The sequence below is a fragment of the Triplophysa dalaica genome, chromosome 16 (assembly GCF_015846415.1).
Source record: "Triplophysa dalaica isolate WHDGS20190420 chromosome 16, ASM1584641v1, whole genome shotgun sequence".
NCBI classification, from domain to species: Eukaryota; Metazoa; Chordata; class Actinopteri; order Cypriniformes; family Nemacheilidae; genus Triplophysa; species Triplophysa dalaica.
Genome location: NC_079557.1, coordinates 10,786,474 through 10,810,895, shown reverse-complemented (window position 1 = coordinate 10,810,895; position 24,422 = coordinate 10,786,474). Strand labels below are relative to the sequence as shown.

The 24,422-nt window shown below is 40.4% G+C and overlaps 1 protein-coding gene across 2 annotated transcripts; it reads left to right on the top strand.

Annotated features, from left to right (window-relative positions):
- Positions 1 to 3,746: 3,746 nt before the first annotated feature.
- Positions 3,747 to 24,422, top strand: apln (apelin). 2 transcript variants are annotated; one of them, XM_056770105.1, is made up of 3 exons: positions 3,747 to 4,190; positions 16,191 to 16,363; positions 16,619 to 17,802. In XM_056770105.1, exons 1-2 carry the CDS (start codon positions 4,124 to 4,126, stop codon positions 16,355 to 16,357), a joined length of 234 nt encoding a protein of 77 aa, XP_056626083.1. In that variant the 5' UTR covers positions 3,747 to 4,123; the 3' UTR covers positions 16,358 to 16,363; positions 16,619 to 17,802. The 2 variants fall into 2 exon arrangements, with proteins under 2 accessions (XP_056626083.1, XP_056626082.1); XM_056770104.1 differs by lacking the exon at positions 16,619 to 17,802 and adding an exon at positions 20,525 to 24,422 and having other exon boundaries at positions 3,760 to 4,190.

Sequence of the window (24,422 nt, the reverse complement as noted above, 5' to 3'; positions counted from 1 at the left end):
CTTTTTCTGAAACATGACACTAAGTGATGTTTGCACTGTCTGTGCAAGTCCTAAATACAACAACAAAAAGGGAAAAAAATAACAAAAATGTATTAGCAACTCATTGTCCATGCAAAGGTGAAAGTACAGTAGATGGAGAATTTCATGTATTATCATCATTAAGATGTAAAAAAACAATAAATAAAATAACTGTGTTATGGTCCATAAAGGGCCACCCCTTCTATTAGTTGGTGCTTCTCGTTTGTATATCTTAAATCACAGAAATCCTAAACAAAGTATGTTGTCTCTCAAAAACATGCATCCATTTTTTCACATCCATAATATATGAATTCTGGATGCATGGACTCACAATCAGGTGTTTGGGAAAATATAAACACATATTTCAATATACTGGTAGTAAATATATTCTCTTAGAATGCATATTTTATGTTTCGACTGAAAAGGACACATCCATAACACTTAAACAGCCCCGTTGGGTTGGATTCCTTGTAATGTCGATACAGAATAGCGTTTAAAATCTGCTCTTTTAAAACGACACTGACCCTATGCTGTCACTTTAGTTTTAGTTAGCGCTGTCTCTCTGATGGGCTGGATAACCTGGATTATAGAGACAGCTGCTGCTGAGTCACGCAACACTGCAGCCAGTGTTCACCGGAGATAATTGGCTTGCCCGGGATAAATAATGAGCAAGAAATTAACAATGGTCTGCATAGCCTCAATCTCTGCGCAATACATTTCCATGAAATGAAAAAGGTAACTCAAGGCTCCAGATAAAGACAAATCACACAAGCAATTCAGTCCTTATCTACAGTAGGTGAGTGGCAGAAATGGTTTTTCTCAGTTGAGCGGACATGGCAGGGTAGACGTTAAACCAACTGACCTCCATCATATGTGTTACATGGATGAAAAGGGGGATTTCTTTGTGGAAATATTTTCAAATATTTCACATGTTAAGCTTAATTTCTTCTGCCAAAACTGGCTTAATATTAAAATGACAAAAATGTACCACATTGCTCCTACTGTATAACACAATATACTATAGCAGTATGCTGTTGTAGCTATTTTAAACTAGCACATCTCTCAACAAAACTACAAAACATCCGCTTGCACTTATTCCAGGTACTGCATTCGATGCCTGGACTAAACACAGATACGATTAAGCGGCGGATAACAAACAGGAAGGACATTATGAATGGAGACTAATAATAATGTAAACAATTTGTGTAAACAAAGTCAACACGTTGCTTTTTATAGCTTTGCTTTAAAAAACACTGTTGATTTTTCCGTATTGGTGGTTATCGCCCACATCATCTTTGTTTTTTTTATTTTTATGATTGCATTAAGTTCAGCTGTTGGTAGAGAATGGAAGGATGAACATTCTTCTCTATTAATTAAATGATTCAACAGATGAATGAATGTACAGGTGTGTGAAATGCCAACAGTGGTAGCTGGGGGCAGAGTGCCGGGCATTCCTTTACGGCAAGCACTTCCTGTAAACATCAAAGTACTTCCTGTGTTGGGTCAGACGTCAGATGTGCCAGATGGATGTGTTATGAACATGTCTAATAAACAGACCGTGAGTATCACACTGAAGAATTTGCAGGCCTGAATTTATAATAATGGAAAAATGAGAGGTACTTTATGGAAGGCAATTTAAAGCATTACACCACCCAAAGAGGATTAAAAGTAATTTGGTTCAAATGTCGGGACTTTACAAACTGCTTTATAATCACACATGCTCAGGTCTTTATTGAGAGCATTACGGCATGCCATTCATACTTTAGTGCACACAGAATGACGTTTTATGGTTACCGTGCCATACCGTGCATATAGCCGTTTAAATTTTACGTCGGTATAAATATATACCTTTATACAGGTAATTCTTTCATGAAAAACACAAAAGAATTCAAGCATTTTTGTAATGATCAAAGCACTTTAGATACCAGCCACACATAAAACCTGCTCCATGACCTCCATCAAATTATCTTCTGGCTAAAATTAGGTCTGTGGAGGATAAGCACCTTCAGATTTTGCCTTTGACAGTAGCAGACGAGGGGATTACTTCTCAAAGACTGAGGGCTTCAAGTGGACCGTTTTAAAATGGAAGCCGCTCCTGTTGTTTGGTTTGAAGAGGGTGTTACGGACATGCTTCCCTGGGGCAGTTGACCACAAAAAAAAACAATAGCACACAGTGCCATGGTGCAGGAAATGTGAATTTAAGTGAACATGATGGATAATATTGTAAAGCTGTGACAAGAACATCTATTAAGCACATTTAAATGTGCTCTAGACAACAAAAACGGTTGTTAAAAATGGATTGTACACAAATTGTAAAGGTGCAAAAAAATTGTCTATTGCATATTTCATAGGAATTCCAAATTATTTTAACATTTTTAAAAAGTCAAATAACTAAAATGAACTTAATTTAAACAATTATAAGTTTTAAATGTAGGTCTCACGGCTTTACAGCATATTTTGTCCTTAATTGCTCCAGCCTCCGGGCGACACATTTGTACTGAATTGTCTTTGCAGTGATGTGACTTCATTTAATCACTGAAACCAGAGGGGGCATACACAATTTAAATTGTGCTAAATGAATGTAACTTGAGTTTGTTAGTACACAAACAAATGAAAACAATCAAAACGAACAACAATAGGACACACTGTATAAAAATACAATGCACATCAACTTTGCATCTAAATGCATGGATGACAAACGTAAAGAACTTTATATTGCTTAAAGGCTTAACGCTCCCCATCAGGATGAGAAAAGAAACCCCGACTGTTTATTGGGCCAAGGAGAATTTGAGCAGAACCCAGTTTACCTCTTTTCACTATAACTTGCTGATTCTCATCAGGGCTTTTGTTCTTGTAGAGAATAGAAATCTATACAGAGAGCAAAACAAATGACTCAGAATCGGCCAATCAAAGAAAACAAGAAATGCAGACAAGGAGTCTGATAAGTTTTCCTCAGGGTGCCTCTCAATGTGAAACACAAGCTGGAGAAAAGATTTAAAATGTGCAGACACAATATCTAAATGTTTTTACAGCATTTATTTATGTTGGTTAATGGTTTTTCATTAAAACTGTAACTATTTAAATAAAATCCAGAAAATATCATTTTAAATTTTAGCTTGAAGGGACAGTTCACCTAAAAAAAAGGTGGTTTGTGTCCAAACAATGTCAAAAGGGGCCACAGTTGTTCAGCTACCAACGTTCTTTAAAATATCTTCTTTTGTGTTCTGCAGAAGAACATTGACCACTTATGGACCTCATGATGTATGTTCTCCCCCCATGAGAACTTTTCAAAGCCCATCTTGTGTGAAAGCAAGAAAATCTGACCTTATCTACAGTACACAAGAGTTAACATGATCATGATTTATTTGCCTCGCGGCCTAAACATCCTGCTGATCCTAAAATCTTTCATATCATAACCTGTGTTTCAAAATGTCCCCTAAAACTTTAACAAGTTTAAAGATAGATGTGATATTAAAAGCCGCACTCATCTTTCCATCCATCTCATGTCCAGGTCTCATGTGGAGTTGTTTTCAGTGGTTTCCAGCATGGACCACCGAAACCATTCTGAAAAGGGTATCTGTTTAGATATTATCATAAAGCCACCCTCTTCCTCTCTCTCTCTCTCTCTCTCTCCACAGTGGGAGGGTTAATACATAAAGTGGTGTGGGGGAGAGGCCCCATTTCCATGACCCCTCTAGTCAGGGATACATAAGCGACGTAAAGCAACTTGGGCTTCTAATCCAAGTCAAACAGCTTACGCAGAAGTACCACTGAGGCTGACTCTCTCCACCCTCACAGCTTTACAGGACCTGGCACGAGCTTCCAAAACACTTTAGGAAAACCGAGCATCTCCGCGGAAGAACCGAGACCTGCCCTCGATCTCAGAGCGGCGCTGTCACACGCTTGCACACAGATATACAAACCCACTGTCTCTCTCTTTCTCACACACACGCACAGACAAACGCACGCACCGAGGAGCAAACAGTCTCTCTCCCTTTCTCACTCTCTCTCTCTCTCGCTCACTCACCCTCCCTCCCATCCACACACACACACCACTACAGTATATCAGCAAGCGACTCACAGAGAAAAGGAGGGGAGAGCAGAAATGAATGTGAAGATCCTGACGCTGGTGATTGTGCTGGTGGTTTCTCTGCTGTGTTCAGCCAGTGCTGGTAAGTCTGGAGCGTGACGGCTGCCGCCCGGAGCCTCCCATGTTTATCTTTTTTCTCATGCTGTTAGCCTTGGGAATGGGCAGCTGTAGTTGATCAGTTGCCCAGCATGGTTAGCCTTCTGGGGCTGGGAGAGGAGGCAAGCGGCACCTGGCTGCGTGCTGTACTGCACTGCAGAGGTTTGCCTTGTTATTGTGCTTATTTCACGTGAAGTTTATCACGGCATCCGAGGATTACTTGCCGATTTAGCCGGACTTGCGATGGTGATTCTTGCTGGTTTCATGTTTTGCTCGGCTTTCTTAGGTTATGTGCTCTTGGTGTACTGTATGTAAGGTAAACGCTTACGCGATATTGTGGTGCATCTAATGTGGTGTTAAAAACGGCAGATGGTTGAATAATTCATTCAGCCGGTTTGGATCTCACAAGAAATACGCCTGGAGTCTTGGCACTTACAGTTCCTGTAGATGTTTCAAGGTGGATTCATCTATTTCTATGGGCTGTGCCACACCATCGAAGGCATTTTCGTTCTATTGCTCAGATTAAGGTACACAGATGAGGAGCTTGGATGCTCAACCTGCTATTCCGTTATGTAATTGCATTGAAACATCTTGTTATTTATCATCTACCTCGAAGCATAACAATGCAAAACACAGAGCGCTTTCATCAAGAAGTCTTAAAGCTGAGCGCTTGAGTCAGGTGACCAGCGGCCACCCTGCAGATGTGGTGCAGGTAACAGACTCGTGTTAAAAAACAACCGTGGCCCTTGTGTAAACGCCTGAATGTCTCTAAAGTCTGACACCAATCCATGTGCGACTGCTGGGAAGCATGTGTGTTTGAGAGGTGGGGAGCTGTAGTGTGTGTACGTCAAATAGCGTGTGTGTAAAGGGTGCTGGCTAGCAGATACTCAGCGCATCAAACAGCAATCGCGCAGAGCACCTTACGCCCCGCGTTTCCAAGAGCGTTCGATGCTGCTATTTTTATCTCGGCGCAAGCAAATGGGAAGCAATTAGCTTGCGCTACGGTCAGTGTCGTCTTTCATCCCCCTGCATGCGTGCCTGCGTGGAGCACGTCCAGCTCCATTTCCTCAGGCTGTGGATACTGGGCGGCTTTGGCTCGTAATGCCCGATCTGGGTCCGGGTCACAGCGCTTGCTTGTTCCCAGCCTTCCGTTATGACTAGCATTATCTCCGTCGAGAGCATTAAGCATGATGAGGTGGGGGTGAGGGAGCCGTGGGGAGCCGGAGCTGTGCGCTGTCGCGGGAAGGTGTTGGAAGAGTCTCGGTGTGTAGGCAGCGGGTGTGAAGCCTTTCATCTCCAGACAAACGTTTTTCGGGGAGTTTGCTGGAAATTGCCATCTATTGCCAGAGCAGGCGCACGTGCGACGGGGTAGTCGGGGCGAGGTTGATATAGGGTGGGGACATGCGGGAGAAGTCAAGGTGCAACAGGCGACGGGGGGGCTTCGACCTCAGGCATTTAGTGTCACCCAGCAGAACGGCCGTTGTCCCGCTAATCTCATCTCTGCATACCTCAATCTGCTCGCCTTGTAATGGGCTTCCCCTTAAGAATGGCTAAATCTTCCCACATGAGCTGTTCATAATTCATCCTGAAAGCATTCTGTCTTCCACTCTCATTGCTCTTAAGCCTGGTATGTAAACACTTCATATTGTGGAAACAGTTCAGGCACTCCGTGTTGTCAGTCTGAGTTTGATATCGCAGTCGCATCTTCCAGAGTCAAGGAAGTGCGGGATAAGCGCCTTGAAAAATACAGTAGGCGATTCAGAAAACAACAGATGAGGAAGCACACACGCACACATGCACAGAAGCCCTGAGATGGTGTAATTTTAGCTGTCTGGTTTGTCCTTTGTCCAGTCAGAGTCGAGCAGGTGAGAGCGTGGAGATCAGATCTCAAGCGTTATCCGTTTGAAATCATCTTTGAGCGAAGAGGCGATTTCACGCAAACTGTCATCGATGCTATTATGTGGTATTAAACTTTGATGTGGCGTCGGAGATCTTGCGCGGACATGCCTCGCTCGCGTGAAGCCGCGCGTCCTGAGTCAGCGAGACCTCTGGAAAACAAATAATGGGCTCATTAGGAAATCTTCAGCCGCACAATGTTTCTTTTTAGAAGAAAGAGGGAAGAAGGCAGGATATTTTGAGAAACAACACCAGTGGCCCTGTGCTAACAGCATGCAGGAAGCATTAAATCATAACTCCGTTTTTTTCCACTCGCTCACCCTAATGCGAAGAAGGTGTTTGCGGGTACAACCTTGATAGGGGCCGTGGAGAGAACACAAATAGGCAAACTTTTCCAGATGTCTAGCGATAACATGGTAATAGCGGTCGAGCAGCATGACAGAGATGAGCGCTACGGAAAGGTCATTACAGGATTATGTAGAATCATTCAGCGGTGCTTTGAGGTGTGATGGAGTTTTGGCCGAGTTCCTCTGTTTCACAAGCGTACACACACATAGACGTGCACATGCTCACACATACGAAGAAGGTCAATGATTCAGATCTGTTTTATGAGCTGGATATCCTCTATAGTGTTTCAGAAATGATGACTGGTTTACTGTGATACTACAGTGTGATTTATCGAAAATGTGTAAATGAAGTACACACTGAAATGTTTGAATAATAGATAAATAATACAGAAACAGTTCAAAGAAATATGTAAATTATGTGATTGTTTGTTCACCTTTATACTATTGCACGCTGCAATTTCATAGTAACCATAAGCTTTAAAGATCTAAAAAAACACCATACGTGTCTTAAAAGTGTTTTAAATCAAGTGTTTTAAATGCATAGAAATGCAGCCAAACACAACTTTATCATTTTTGAGCTCGCATTAATGATTTTTATTACTTTAAAACGACTTTGGTCCGGTTTCACAGACAGGGCTTAGATTAAGCTAGGACTACCTTAGTTAAATTAGGATATTTAAGTCGCTTTTATTAAAACGCCATTGATAAAAAGATGACTGGTGTTCACCTTGAGACAAAACAATGGCACTGACACATTTTAACATATGTCAGGGCAATTTTATTTCAGTTAAGACAACTCAAACTTTCATTTTAGTCTGTGACTAGGGTTAAGCCTTGTCTGTGAAACCGGGCATTTAAATCAAAGTGATATACTAAATATATTTATAAGATGCTTTTGGTGTTGTTTTGTCCGGTCATTTTATAGAAAGTCGTGCGTAACAATTCTTCAAAACTTCTACGTTTGTGTTCTTAACACAAAAATGGATTGGAAAAGGATGCCTGTATTTTATTTTCGAAGCCCTTTAACGTAACACTTGGTTTGTACTGTAGTTCTCTTTGTAACAGAGGAACAAACGGTCATTTGGGCACTCGGCTCTGCCCAGCAACTTGTTGCATCTTTTAAAAATAGTTCACAAATATCTTCTGTGGCTTGTGGAAGTGTTTATTTGCCAGCTACACAGGTCCACACTTTAGAGAGCAGAAGCAATAAAAGTGTGCCCTTTACAAAAGAGTACATTTCCTGAGCTCGATCATTATTCAAGCCGCAAAGACATAAGAATAACCTTTCAGAAACGCTCCCCGGTGACTACAGTAAAGCGAACGTCTGACGTTTGTGACTGCCATACACCAGCACAGCGCAATTCAGAGCCCTCAGAAAAAATCAAATAACCTCCGCCTTTAAACAGACGCAGAGAAGAAATATCTTGAAGGTTAGTGATGAAGAGTGAGAAAGAAACAAAGAGAGATAAAAAGTGAGATCGAAGCTGTGTGATACGAAGAAAACCGTGTACAACCTTCTGATGTGGGGAAGAACACAGGCACTAAAATATTAAAAGGCCCTTTAAAACTTCGCAGCTGGTGGTCTTGCCTGCCTTCCCAAATTTGCAGGTGGACAAATGCGGAAAATACAAAGGACATGAAATGCTTCAGATGCTTGCACTCCTGCTCTCTTTCAGAGCAACACTTATGCATCTGGCTTACAGGTCTCCCGTACCCACAATCCCCTGGGTCGCAGCAAGCTGACAAACCATTAGCTAGACCCCTACCACTAAACATCTGAGAACATATCCCCTCAACACCCCCAAAATCTGCCTCTCGTTGCCTGACTTTCTAATTAAAGCCAGATCTACCAAACGCCTGACTGCATCCATTGGGAACTAATATTAACCTGATTTATGGCTCCCTTTTCAAATATTAAACATTACATTTACAGTGGTTGCGATACAATCGGAGTGGACATTTTTATGAACAGCATGGCAAAATGCTGAATAAATACTTCAAAATGTGCTTTAATTATTTTCATGCTCAATTTGAAAAGTGCGGAATGAGAAAGACAAAAGTACATAGGGCCGCTTTCTGACATAAGAAAACTACACTGTGTTTTGTACCTTTACCAGATTATTTCATGTCAAATTAACTAGATTTTCACAAAGTCTGTTCAAAAACACAGAGCTGAGGACTGCTTGTGGGGATTTGATGTGAGAAACTAAATTGCTTGTTTATGAAAAGTGTTGGAGAGTTTTTGGAACACTTTATTGATGCGCCCATTGGGAGGACCCATAATTCCAAGTCTCGGGTATCAGGATATCTGTGTTATGCCTTTCATTTTATTGCTCTAGATAATATACGGCCGATGTAAACCCAAGACACAAAATCCACAAAATCCTCGCTGATATTTTAAATGGAGTGTAGTGCATATTTAATGTGTCCGAGGCACCTCTGTACTTGCATCACTCATGAACCACCGTCATATAAACTAAAATGAATTCTTGTTAAATCTTATGTCTTTCAGTTCGCTGTAAATACGTCTGAATAGCTCACTTTTCAATGTTTTTCAAATGTCTGGAGGGAACAAATCAAAACGTAAATATATTATCCAAGTAAATCCATGAAAAATCTTACATTTCATATGAAACAAAAGATTCTGTGCAGAAACATGAAACATACCATGCAGGCCTCACGCTGAAAGAATAACTCTGTTTGTAATACTAGCATGCAGAATTTGGAAATGAGTTCTGTAAATATATATATACAATTCAGGCAAACAGTTTACTCAGGGATTGTGAAGCTTTACATTTAATCTTTTGGGGGTTAAACACTCCGGTAAATAGACTAACACACATAAACAAAATCGGAAAATGAACTGACCATAAATGAATATTGCCTGTAAATTCGCCCGCAGTGACCCACAAAGTAACCGTGAGAAACAGCGAATTTTCTACAACGAAATTGCGTCTTTGTCAAACCTCCTCGCTAACACAACAGAGCCATTCAGCAGCGAGCTGTTAACCCCACACCAAGCGATGTCCATTCACATGACACATATGTGTCTTTCATGACTGATTGTTTAGAGATGAAAATGTGTGATCTCATCTGGAAATATCCCAGCATGCACTGGTAGGCATCCTTTTCAGCTCTCACTCACCGGCTCGGCACTGGGCCGACACTAAAGTCTGCACCACCACATTCTCTTAAAGACAGTATGCATGCAGGTTTACGGCTAACAATGCAATAGTCGGCCAAAAAAGAGCCGGTGGATCTCATTGCTGTTTATAGAGATCAAGGCTAAAGATGGGAGCTGTACCTTCTTGACCATTACTGACGTGCTGAGTTTGAGCCGACCACTGCTGACTAGGTCTCAGGAGGTAAAATCCTCTTTGTGACGCCATGCTGTTTGCCCTGGAAGCCAAGTCAGAAGAAATCTCGCCTAAGATGCTTTGCATGATTGGCTCTCTGATTTCCTTGTACTTAAAGGTCCACCCTGCAGTAACGTCTACCCAATGATTCACCCCTGCCAGACTGAAAAGATGCTGAAAAAGTCAGAACGAGTCTTAATCACCCTTCTCTCGGTTTCTCAAGTTCTCTCGGCACATCATTAGCAGTCGAGGTGGCAGCCGAGGCGCTTTGAACCTGCAGCGCTCAGATCATTCGGAACCGGGCCATTTCTAACCACATTATTATAGCTTAGCACTAATTTGGGTCATGTGTAGTGTGCTCACGAGGCTGTGCACCATCTGAGGCTGTCAGGAATGATCAGAGAACAGAACGATGACAAAACGCTACAGCCACTTTTATCAGAGTACAACTCGGTGATAGAGCTCAAAGTGGAGCAGTTTTCGGGGTGGGTTGTGGGAAAGTCAATGAACTGCGGAATCAAGTTTTCGTGCGATTTTACATTTGGGGGGGATCGAAGCTAAGATCTTGAATTTCCTAAAGCCACACTCTAGCAAGTCCCAAAACACAATGCAAGCCTTCATTTCCCCTCGCAAGTCGCGTGCTATCACGCGAGCACAATACTGAATATCAAACAACCCCGCTGCAATGAAAAACAGAGGAAACGACCTTAACAACCAGCCGCAGGGTTCACACAAAGCGTTAAGCGATCGTTCTGTCTCCCTCGCCCTAATAATGGACCCGTGCTGAAATTTGTGATGGAGGAAACCCAATCCATTCCGACCCACAGTGTCGTTGGCTTGTTCGAGTAAGTGCCTTTCACAGCGGCTGCCATGGAAACGTGTTTTGAGAGCACGCTTGAGATTGGTACCAGTTTATGCCAAGGCCCTGCGCTACTGGTAGGCATGCGATAAGCAACGGCTTCAAAAACCCCTCCGAATGCGAGGCTGCTTATTTCAGATGCTGCTCGAGGCTTGCTCAACTTAATTTCCATTTCAGAAGCGGTATATTTAGGGACATAATAGCACACTGTTAAGAAATTTGGTGAGGCACACTGTAACAAGGTCTCATTTATGAGCTAGGCAAGTGATTCATACCAGTGTTTCATGCTAATTAACGTGTCTCAATGTAAGCATAATGCTTATGATCAAGCGTGACTAGCTAAAGGATAGTCTTAGCGGCATCAAATTGGCATGCCTGCCTGTGTGGCGGAGAAAAAAAGCAGCTAAGTGTGGAGCTCTCGCTCTTCTGTTTCACTGAATGAACGTCCTCTGAGACGCAGGGGATCACGCCTCTGACGTCACACGCCGCCAGCTATGGTTACACCCCCGTGAGACTCCACGCCTCTCATCGCACATATGCAGAGCAACACTTAAAGCACAAACAACCTTCGGAAAACATGCACACACACGCATTCATTCATAAAACATGGGTGTGCATTTGCAAATTCTTTTGCTTAAGGCGGTAAAGGATGCATTTGTTTAGTGAGACCGAGCAGAAAAGTTGCAAGAAACCAAAATAATATATAATATATTTATTCTTACGTGTGCATGTTTGCATTTGTCTTCTAAAGCAGCGAGGGTGTCTGGAGAGAAGTTTAACTGTGCTTTCCTAAAACCTGTAAAAAGAAAAAATACTGAATGTTTATTGAAGATGGAAGATTTTATTTGTCATACACACCATTAAATATAATATGATATATTACTGTAATATTTTATATGGTGTTATAGTATGCTACTTGGCCGTATTAGAAGCTATTCATGGGTTGTAAAGGATGCATTTGTTTAGTGAGACCGAGCTTAAATGGAACATCTTGCAAGTTGCAAGATACAAAAATATTGATTTTATTAAATAATTTATTTTTTAACCGCAACATTTTATATAAAATTATAGTACTCAACCTGAAGGGAAATCGGCCAAACTGTGCAAAATATAAAACATTAGATTAAATTAATGATGAAATAAGAAAATGAAGGTAAAGATAAAAGCTCAAGTATAGATAAATCAAAACATATAGAACAAGAACATTTCAAATAACAAGTTTAAAAATATGTAAGGAGTCAAAGGGAATTAAAAGCTTCATTTTTTTGTTGCATTCTATAGAAATCTTAGTGGCTTTAATAATATAAATAATAATGCTAAATGAAATCCCATAAAATGTGATCGTCACTACGGTTTGTGTCTTTCTGTGACTTTCAACATATGAACGTCATCTCGAACAGAGCAGACATTCATATATTAAACTCAACACAAACACTGACAAGCTTTAGGCTTCTATTACAAACAAATGACGACCAAATACACAAAAGCTCACTAACACTTTGTATCACCTTTGACTTCTGATGTGGCTCTTTTGCCTCTATCCATTATGCATGTCGGTGGAGACGCCCTAATAAGAGCTGTTATGACTGCAGTCTCAAGCTGTGGAGAGTGAGAAGCTGGATGTCTGACAAATAACCGGGCACGGTTTTCTCATCATGCTGCATCCATCTTCCTGTTCTGTACCACTTTCTTAAAAATGAGAAATAACAGAATATTATGTATAACAACATCAATAAATCAATACTATGTATTACATTCTGTAAACAAACCAACCTAGAACAACATATTTTGATTCGCATTGAGTGTTTGTTGCGTACGGTTGAGTCAAGATGGCTGGTGGGGGGTATTAGAAGGGGAAACGCATAAGGAGAGATAATGCATGTATTACAACCTGCCATAAATAAAAGCTGCCCTCTCCTCACCTGGTTCTGCTTTGCGTGTGAGTAGATCTAATCTCTCACTTCCTGGACCGGCGAGTATAAGATTAGATCCATCTGTTGCCCTCAGCCCAAAGGTCCTCTGACTAGCCTAAACTTTATAGTTATTGAAAGTCGTGGCTCTTTATTTTTGTGTTGTGTGTATTGTAAATTTAGGCCAGTCCGAGACATTCAGCAAACCATTCATCAGATACTGTTCGCCCTTTATAAACGCTGCCTACACCGGGCCCCCTCTCTCTGTCAGGAGAGTGCCGGGTGATGGATAACTCTCTCGGCTAAGAGGCAGCGATGGGATTTACAGGGACACACTATCAGACACAAGGTGTCCGGGGGAGACGAAGCACTTCGAGGCGGTCATGTTAAAAGTCAACTTAATGGATATGAGTGTGGTGAGGTGGGACAGGGCAATTGGAGAATAGACACGTCCTGCCACTAAAACTCAAAATCATGTTGACTTCCACATATCAGTCTTGGCCAAATTCTTACTTTATTACACTTTAATTGGAGGGTTTTGCAGCAATTGGAGTTTCATTGGAAGGATAATCCCAAAGTCACGCTTAAGGGTTCAAGGTCTTTAGAGAAGACTGTTGTATCGTGAGAAGCATCTATCAGAACATAAGTTGCTTGTCATTCGCTGGTAAACCTGGAAGGTATTACAGCAGTTGAAAGTAGGCCCTCTATCAGCACAGATCTAATGCAATAAGGAGGCCAGAGCATTTTCATTCCTGTGAGGGTCCACAAGCACACAAGTTAAGGCAAGATCACATCAGCATATGCCATCTATTACGGTATATCCACGGTTACTGCTCTTGTCACTTTGCATTCGCCACAGAGCACGGAAAGATACGGCAGCCCTTTGAGTAACTCAAGGAGCTGTGCAGATTGAGAACAAGCCAAAAGTTGTAAAATAGACGATAAAAGCCGATTCTAAGTGCTCAAATATCCCTGATCTAATGCATGTCTAAACGTTAATAAATAAATGTAGTTCTTATCTCAACAGAGATCGTTTTAACAAGCTTTCAGTACATGCCTCCTCTTGTTTGCCAAAATGAGCTAAGCGGCGAGCAAATGCTGCCTGTCAGCTCGCGATGGCAGGAAACATCTAAATCGTGTCATTACAGAGGGGGTTATGACAGACGCAGAGCTGGGCTGATGTACTGTGTTCGGCTCAGTCGGTCCAGGTGTAATTACAGCTTCTGCTGCCTGCCAAGATGAACATTGTGTGGTTGCTTCCTCAAAGACATTTCATGACTATTGCTCTTGCTGTGGGGGACAATATATTGGGGTGAGTGTGATTGTGGTACGGAAAAGATAAGAATGGGGAACACATTCTCTTGGCAGTTAGTGACTATTTTATGAGGTGGCTAATTCATCTCCTTACCATCTTTCACACTATGGGTGCGAAGCTTCATTATTGCTTTATTTCCAATACGTTTTCATACGGATTCCTATAAATTAGCCATCTCATAATTCTCAAGAGATCTCCGCTGCAACCTCTAGTCTCTTTCTAGCAGACCTCCTAAGTGTTTTAAACATCCAATAGGGTGGGGACACGTTTTGTTTGTCCATTGGTGCAGCTAAGATATGGAGCCTTTTTACATGTTAAACCGCCCAGATTAGCAAGAAATGATTTGAATGCAGACAGAATGCGTAAACCTGCTTTATTCATTTTGTACGTGAGGCAATGGCAGGAGGATAATGCTGGGATTAGCATGACGGGTTTTAGTGTGGTTTCCTTCTTTCACAAGATCTTGAAATATGCAACGGAGCTCTTTGTGGGGGCAAATGAATTAGCCCACTGTTCAGGGTATTAGTCTGCTGCAAATGTGTAATATGTCAGCTAAAAGCGATTAGTTTACGAATAACTCGTATTTGAGTTGTCAGGCATTTACAAAGTATAGTTTGAGGATATTTGAAGCATAAGCTGAATAGGAACAACATGTTTAGCCCTGTTACCACTGGCACACTGTTAAACAAAATATTGTGGCTCATAAACTGGAATCTCTTTTAATGCTGCATAGTTAGCAGTCGATATGAGATTACGTAGCTGCTTTTTAGTGTGAGCAAAGCAAAACATAATGTTGCTAGCAATGACAAAAATGTAACTTATTTTAAGCTATTGTATTTAATATAATAAGATTTTTGGTCAACATATACAACTCAAACTGGGAAAAAGAATGTTATGCAAACAGTTCTGGGTTTTTTCTGTGATTTTTTCTACCATGGTAGTCAATGGTGGCTAAGAACTGTTTGGATACAAGCATTCTTTCACATTTTTTTCTCTGAAATTGATACAGATTTCGAGGCGAGGATGAGTAAAAAAGACAGAATTTTCATTTTTGAGTGAACTGTCCCATTAATATCTAAAAGTTGTAACATTGGGTTTATTTTTTAAGCAATTGTTTGGGATATACTTTCCAAAAAAAGTCGCTCCCTGAAGTCTTCCTAATATAAGTTGTCTGTCACTCCCTAGGGAGATGCTTGGAATGTCTTGACCCAATGAGAGTAATCTCATTCAAGTTCTCGCTGGGAAAAGGTTAATGGGATTCTCTGTTTACTCTCAAGGATAGGCATTTGTTGAGCTCTTACTGAAAGATTCCTTTTTTAAGGAGGTCGTTTTTTTCCGGCTACATGTTAGCATGTGTTGGAGTTAAAGACAAACATAGGCACAAAGGTTAACGTAGAAGGAAATGAAAAGATGATGAATTGGTAAAAAAAGAAGGAATCGTCAGTTTAGCTAAACAATAATGTGCAAACTTTGGAATACAGAATTGGAAAGCAGTGGTCTGAACATACACCAAGAAACATAAGCGTTGATTGACCAAGCAAGCTTTCCCATTTATCATCTTAATCAACATGCTCCAAAACCTTCCATCATTGGGAACACTGGGAACTTTGTGTAGAAAGACACAAACAAAACACCAATTGAGAACCTGAATGGGAGATCATTGACATCAGATAGTGGCACAGATCAAGGTCTTCCCGAAACCTCCCAGAATGTTTGTTCTCTCTGGACGACTTGTTTGATTTTTCTAAAGAGGTGAGAGGTTAGAGACGCAGTGATGTGGATCAAGCTGTGGATATGAGACAGGCTTAAAGGATCTTCTCACACTTATTGGGAGATGACTGGAAACATCTGGGCATGTCACATGAGGGTGCGTGCAGGCACACAGTCGCGCGGGTAGATATGTGCTTAAGACAGGACGTCTCCGCAGTGCTCTTGAGACAGACACTTGGTGATGGGAGAAGTTCAAAGCTTTGGATGTAAACAAACGTGTTCGTGACCCTGGCAGGAGACATGAGACATTAGGAACTGCATTTTCTTTGGGACTGTAGTGTTGTGAAGTCTATGATCATATTTTATTCTAGAGAATATAAAATAAGATATAAGATTGGCTCAACCAATAGTGTGACAGGGCTGTTTGTCTATTTTGCCATTTTGTGTTGTTATACTAATGGCACAAAAATAAGCACTTCACCTTTAAGTAAAAGTCACCTAGGTGCTTTAAAAATGAACAAGTGCATGTAATTGTGTATAACATGTATGATCATTTATTTCATTATTAACACGTACTCTATTTATGTTTGCAGGTCCAATGGCCTCCACCGAGCATAGCAAAGAGCTCGAGGAGATGAGCAGCATGAGGACTCCTTTGCGGCAGAACTCCGCTCGAGCCGGCCGGAACCAAAGACCTTCTGGCTGGAGGAGGAGACGCCCTCGACCCCGCCTCTCTCATAAGGGGCCCATGCCATTTTAGAGCAAGGTCGGTTTGACATTACTATAGCAAAATAATGTGTAACTCAAAGAACAATAAGAGCAAATCAAAATAACCAATATGATACAATATACATATTCGTTTCTAAATGGAATGGTTCTGTGAAGAGAACCAGCGCTTTGCTCCTTCTCTGAGTAATGTACATATTAAGGGAAACTGGAAAAGCTGGAGAATAACATAAGGAAAAAAGAACTATGATTGACAGAATCCAGCTCGCTCATTCACTTCTTTCATGAATTATAGATTGCTTTTGGCAAAGAAAAACTGGACTTCAGACTGCCGGCCTCTGTGCTCCTCTTCCAGTAGATCTACAAAAAAACATACAAAGTGGAATATAATACATTGTAAATGTTGTATTAAACAGACATACAAAGAATACAAATTTTATTCCATTATTATTCCATTATCTTAATAAATGCAAATAAAGATCACTAACTAATAATAACATTCATTAAAATCCCAAACCAGAAGAATATTTAACTAAATGCCTAGATTAGCATTTCTTCAGGCAAATACTTTAATCTTTCCCTTCTTACAAACACTGTCTCTCTGAAATCGCCAGTGATGTAGCACCCAAGTCAAGATTTCAAAGTAAGACAGTATATAATTTACAAAGTCAATAAATTACAGCAGCGTATTTGACAGATCTTATCAGAATGTTTACCTTTGATCATTTCAGTCTTTGTACTGAAAAGGTGACCCACAGCTTTGCAGCAACTAGAGATTTTAAAAGAAAGAAAAATGGATAACAAAACATGACGATAACTAAGGTCTAATTTACAGCGTTCTCACACATGGCCCCACAGACCAAGATGACTTGAGACGGTACAATATCCCCACAGGAGGCCATAACACTAGCCTGCCGAGTCTTGCCATAAATTAGCCTCATATAAAACTGGAGTCTATGGAGAAAGACAAGTCAGCTCTTTATGGCATAGTTAATCGTTTTTAAAAGGGGAGAGAGATGAAAGCATTAAACGCTAAGAAATCAAACACGGTTTTACAATCTATGTTGGATTAATTCTGCTCAATAATGCCTTTTGGTAAATAAGTCCTATTCATTTGCATTTTCGGTTCTAAACGATGATGAACTATGATGTCACAGGTAAACTCCTCAAAGTGCAGCCCGTCGAAAAAAAAATCACTCCTTTTTTGGCAGTCGATGCTTGTTTGGAACCCCAGAAAACTGGCAGCACAATGAGGGTAAACTGCAGGAAGTTGTGTAGCTCCATTAAAAGGAACGCCTCAGTGGCTCACAATGTAGACTCCACAAACAGCACTTCAACCCCAAACAAGACGACCATTTCCCTTTCATTCGGCTCCTTCTTGCCCTGCTAAGGTTCAAAGTTCACGTCTTTAGCACATTCACCCACATTCCTTTGGGCCCATTTGCAGAGACAAGCGTGCCAATCAAGACCGAATGTGCAATACACTGAGACAAACTCTTAATCCAGAGCTATCCATTTTACAGTTAAAGGTCCAATGTGTATTTTTATGAGGATTTATTGACAGAAATGCAATATGTGACCCTGGACAACAAAACCAGTTTTAAGAAGCACGGGCACACTTTTAGTAATCGCCAAAAATACACGGTATGGGTAAAAATTATACAGACTTTTCTTTTATGCCAAAAATTATTAGGATATTAAGATTATGTTCCATATTTTATACATTTTCTAGAGTAAATGTATAAAAACTGTATTTTTGTGAGTGGATGGCCAGCCACAGTGCCTCTGATTAATAACGTCAAAGGCGATTTTCTCAATATTTAGCTTTTTTTGCTTCCTCAGATTCCGGCTTTGTAAACAGTTGTTGTTCTGCAAGATATTGTCCTATTCTAACAAACCATATATCAATAAAAAGCTTATTTCTTCAGTTATTATTATAAATATAATTAAATTGACCCTTAAGTCTGGTTTTGTCGTCCAGGGTCACATATAATATACATAACTATGTCTTCAGGAGTGTAAAAAGAACTTACATACTGAAACATTATGTTTTTATTACCTCAGAATGAGAAATTTCTATTTACAACACCGCGGGTCCCATTACGTGTAATTCGCCATGTTGTTTCAGTAGCCCTAAACGGACAAACTACTCTACAGAGTGCGTTTTGTAAATAGGGGGGAGGGGTGGACTGAGCAAGTGGGTTGCAATTCGCAACCGCACCACTAGATGCCGCTACATTTAATACACTGGACCTTTAATTTCTGTTAAATATATTTATATATATATTTGAGTTATATGACATTTATATTCCTTTTCCTGGCAGACATCTGATTACCAAAGAGACTTGCCAGAACATATAGCATGTTGTGAAAATCACTGCATGACACTGTACAGTAAATCAGTCCATTTCCCAAATGGGACTCCCACTAAAGTGTCTGACCCGCATCTGGCTTGTGTACAACACGTCACATTTTTCCGCAGTGTGAGAAACGTAGCCTCACACTTCATCATCTATAGCTAAAACGGGGCACAGAATGACCGGGCCAATTAACTCCCCTCAAGAGCTGATAACAGCCAGAGAACCCCACAACAAGGCCACAGCGGACGCACTTAAAAGGCTTTTCTCTTTTTTCATTGTGCTCACCGTGCCAGCTGATGAGAAGAACATGTTTTCATTAGAAGCCTAAGCAAATGCATCGCACATTGCCTGGGTTCAACCAAGAAGTTGACACCGGGTTACATTGTCGAGGAGCTAAATAAAATGCTTCTTATCTTGACAGTCTCCTAGATCTAACTTAACAACATGTCGTGTACAGCATCCTCACTGCGAATTGAAAAGGAGGTTAAAAGCTCAGCTGATAATATGAGATCTGAAGGTTGCGGTAATGGAACACAATCAACACAAGAACAGCCCATTACAAGATCCAGATGCCACAACATATAAGAGAAACAGAATGCATTTAGACTGTCTAGTACAAAGGCACTGCAGACAGCTAGAAAGTCCAAATCTGCCCCATTCAGTACCAAGGGAGTACAATTAGAGAGCGACTGACTGAAACAAAAGTGCCCAAACATCCTGTGATGTCATAGAGTGCACATAAACACAACACGTGATGACTCAAAAAATCAGAAGCGGTCCGATAGGAATCTTTAATCCTGTACTGCACATGACTCGAACGCAGAAATATGCAGGTGTAACAAATAAAATAAAAGATAGCCCTTATCTCTCAATGGGCACTGTTGTACTGAAGGAAACCTCCATGACGGCTACAGCCAGCTAAAAATATTGTGAAGTCATGTGTAAAACACAAAAATAAACACAGATCCAAAAGATGACCTCACTGATCTACACTGATCACTTGCTCGAAGAATAAAAAAACAAAGATCCTTTTTTATGTGATGTCGGTGCAGCTAGATTTAAGCAAAAATCATAAACACGATTGTTCTGCCCAACACTGTTTAACACAATTACTCTGTAACTTTGAAAACATATATTTAGGGAAAAAAATAACATATTTTATCACTGGATTCAACTGAATTTTTTTTTTAAAAGAAGGTTGAATAAATAAAGTGTCAATTTAAATAATTGATTTAATAATAATGAATAAAAATGAAGATACATTAAAATAAATGAGAATAAATATGTTGTTCACTGGATTTAAGGATCTTTTTTTGACATTTCGTGTCATTTTAACACATGAGACCTTTTGTGTTGATTGTGTTAAATAAATAAAAGGGACAACACAAAGAGAGAGAGATCTGTTCAGTCAAGAACACATTGTGCTGTTTAAAAACAACAATTTTTGAGTTTACTGAAAACTCCTAAACATTAACGTTTAAGATATCTGACCAAACACGCCACAGTCTAGTAGGGAGGTATTTTGAGCTTTTTGTACAGAGAAAGGAGAGGAAGGATGTGCTTTGTGAATTTTTAACAAAATAGGAAATTAGACAATACTTAAAAGAATAATAATTGTTCTTGATTTTGTTTCCATAATTTTCCATAAATATTTTTTTGTGATTTATTTATAAGTACATACTGTAGCTCATTGTGATGTTTTTGGTTACGTGCATATTTACAATTTTCTTCCATAGGTTATTCTCATTTAGACTAATTCTAATGATTAGTTACTGTACATAAAATCCAATCCGTGATGCTTCATTTGACCTTACTCTTGTTTTCTTTTCTTTGGTCCACAGGCACAGCTTAAAGTGCCCTCCCCCTTGGTTTTGATTTCTACGCTCTTCCTTTGCCTTGGGGGGCCTTGCAACAAGGGGCCTTTGCTAGCCCAGCCTGAAGAGTGATGTCCATAGCACCTGCTGGTTCTTCAAGCAACTCTTCTTCTGTCCACAAAAACCAGGACAAGCCACTCACCCTCAGCTCTACGAAGAATTGTGGGCCGGGAAAGGGGGTGGGGGGTATTGAGCCCGATCTATCAGATTCTGTCTCTCTCTCTCTGTCTGTCTCTCTCCTCCTGTGGTTTTCCTCATTTGCTTTCTAGAGCCCTTTCATGGCCACACTTTGCATGACGTGTGAGCAGTGGGGAGCCTGGTCCAAACAGTTATAGTCTGAAAGCGTCAGTTTCTTCTCCGAGGTGTGCTAGTCCCATTCTCTCCAGCGTGAAGGTGACCACAGCGCTTTGTTCCATTGCTATGAAGTGGTTTGTAAATGATGTTTATGAGGGAGAGAAGTGGCAGGGAACCAAAAGTTAAGGCCTGTTTTGAACTTCCTCATCAGGGTCTCAGGCCCAATACGGTCAGGTCAGCATCTTTTAATTTCATAATCCATCATCTCACCTACAACACAAAAACAGTCTGACGTCTCCAAGAGAGCATCTTAACTGCATCAATTGAGTTACAATTGCAGATCATGCAATTACCTCTGAAAATGATTGCTTTGTTGAAAGGATGTAATCAGGTTTCCAGTAAACGACACATCCACGCCACACATCTCAATTACATTTCATCCGTCTTGCGACCCCATCGTTTCATTTTGCCGTCTGATGGGCATTACACATTACCCTAACATTGAACCATCAGCAGTCAGAGGCTTAAACATAAAGCCACATTGTCTTGTTCGAAAATCACACTCCACTTTGATGAGTGTGAGATCATCGGTCCCGAGCCTTCTTCTCCTCCCCCATGACACACACTGCTTTATAGCAGAGATACACGACTGTTAACCGGCCAGGGTGATCTGCTGAACACGGCAGACCATCTCTCCTTTTTAATGAAGTGCCAAACAGCAAATCTACTCTATAGTGCTGCCAGGAGAAGTAAACATGTTACCTCTCATTACGGGGAAGCATAACATTTGTCAACATATATGCATTTTGCCACATTTGTTTTAAGATCATATATAAAGGCAATGGTAGCAGATTAAGTTTAAAACACATCAGACCAAAAAAAGCTTGTTATTTAAAGGCTGTGTTGCCCCCTTGAAATGGTTCTTTGACACAACTCCAATGCCTTTATTTGACCTACTGGAATTTCCTATCGGTTCTCATTCTTTTGTTGTCATTTTTTCAGTTTATTTTCTCAGGGTGCTGTGACAGAAGCCTGCATGCTCCTATATTACATGCATTTATTTAAGAAACACACATGATTTGTATCTGCACCATTTAGCTTCATGTTTATGACGAAGCTACATATCTACGTTTATTCAAGCCGTTAGTTGTTCTCTCCTCATCGGGAGCAGTTGCCTTTTGGGTTTGAGCTTCTTTAGCACAGGTGGCTGTGATGGCCGCGGTCATTAAATCCAAATGCTTATCTGTTTTAGATGGCTATAGAAAAAACCCTTCATAAGTCACATTGAGCTTGGTCAAATCGGCAAAGAATGACCAATCCTACCACTAGCTTTCAGCTGAATTACCTTTATGATGTAATAATGACACTCATTAAACCCCAGTAGTCCCTTGAGGTCTGTTTTGACTTTACTTGTAGCTTTCAGTTAGATACCAATAATGAGGCGGAGATAAGAGGCTTTTACGAGACTGTTAACTACACCTAATTCCGATGCTTGACTAGACAACATCGTTTTTTTACCATTCTGGTCCCTCCGGCATTTGCTGTTTGTCATTTTCTCTGTGGATTTGGAGGATCTGCTGTTTATCCTCAGCTCTTCACAAGAGAGTGCCTAAAACTACAGCACTGACACACCCAGCCAAGCTCACCTTGATTAAAAATGTATCGAATTTTAGAGGGCTGCGAATACTAATAATTCCATTCACACCATTATTATTTACACGCTGAATTTCAATTCAGAAAGCGCTTTGGAAAGATCCGCATCGCGGATCAGTAGGTTAGAACGAAGAGATGAGTTTCCATTCGTAAGACTGGAGCAAGTTGACTTACAGTTCACTCTAAAACGGTCAGAAGAGTACTGGTAGAGGTGCAGAGTAATGCCTGTATCCACACTGTTATTCATGAATGTATCTTTACCATCTTCACTAGAGCTGAACCACCCCTCCGGTGAGGGACGTCGAGCAGTGTTCCCGTTCAGTTCAAGCCTTGAATTGCGAAAACCAACCCTATCACTGCTACACACGACAACCAACCCCAAACCCCCTTCCCACTGATGGTGATGGTTATCTCTTTCATCAAACATCCAAAGACAAATATGACAAAATCCAAAGCTTGCTATAGAAGAGACCCCTATCAATCATTTGGCATTCCTCCAACACCTCTGTACGGACATGCAAGGCTGCACTTTCGCAATTCCATTATGCTGCTGGAAAAATAAATCCTGAAAACGTCTTTTGGCATGTAATGGTTTTCCAGTGTCTTGTGACAATTAAATTGACTGATTCTTGTCTAGCTGGTTGTCCAAAGCTTGCTTTTCTCGGGAGCACGTGGAAAGCTGCATTTTATTTTTGTGTGTATGGTCGTATACAAGCGTAGAAAATTTTGTCTGCTGCACAATATGTCGTGGACACAAAAGAGCTTTCACACCTTCCTTTGCTGTCTGTCTCCGTCCGTCGTCGCCATCAGCACATCGGTTCATGGAGCTTGTGCCGCAAAGAATAGTCCAGACTCCAAACTGAAAAGGCAAACCAACATATTATACTTACAGAGCACAAATCATTTTCTATATATATATTATTTTTATTTTAATGAGAAAAGAGCTTATGAGAAACTCATTCCAATTATTTCATGTGTTTCAATCCAGTTTGGCACCATTGTTACATCATAAGTCGTATGCACTTGTAAACCTTTTCCTTGAAAGCAAACAAGTTTGTGTGGGGAAACCATTGGAAAATGGATAAAATCAGCAGGTGTTTGTATGTTAAGAACAGACATGTGGATGTTCTTGAGAGTTCTTCGACGTCGTAATGATTTTATGAGTCAAAAGGCAATGGACATACAATACAACACTGAATTGGTCCATTAGGGCACAAGTGCCTGCTTTTATCACACATTTGGTCTCTTGTTTTTGATTAGTTTGTCAAAGCGCATGTTAAATGTGGCGAGTAACAGAAAATCAACCTCAACAGTTCACAAATGTCTACCAACTAAGCAAACAACAAAATAACTACAGCCATGAGCGAGACGCTGAGAATGATCTGATAATTCTGTTGCTTTGATTTCACATCTACAGGATAATGAGCTCTGTGATTCAAACCTCTATCCAAAACATGCATTCATACACATGGCCTGTTTGTTCAGCACACCCATCCATGTCGAATGGTCTATGGAGAACTCAAACTCAAATGTTTAACCAGGCCGGGCATTTCATCAGTATTAGTGATCCACATTAAAGCAGCATAGGTATTAATCCTCCTCTTTATTTCCGTGGGAGGTGTGTGCTCATCAAAGTCACCTGGCCAAATGTACAGTCCCTGTCTCTGTTTTGATGTTGAACTGGGCAAAAACAAATGAATAAATAAATGAAATAAACAAGTGTATCAGAAATGGTTGAAATACTGTGTACATATTTGAACTTTTTGTTTCTAATTTATAAAAGATAAGCTTTAGCTCTTGGAGTACTTATTTTATTTTTTCCTTTCATGCGTAGCTTTGTGTTTTTATTTTCTATTTCTGTAAAGTGTGTAAATATATCTTTATGATAATAAGTAATATTAAAAAATCTTATTTTAAG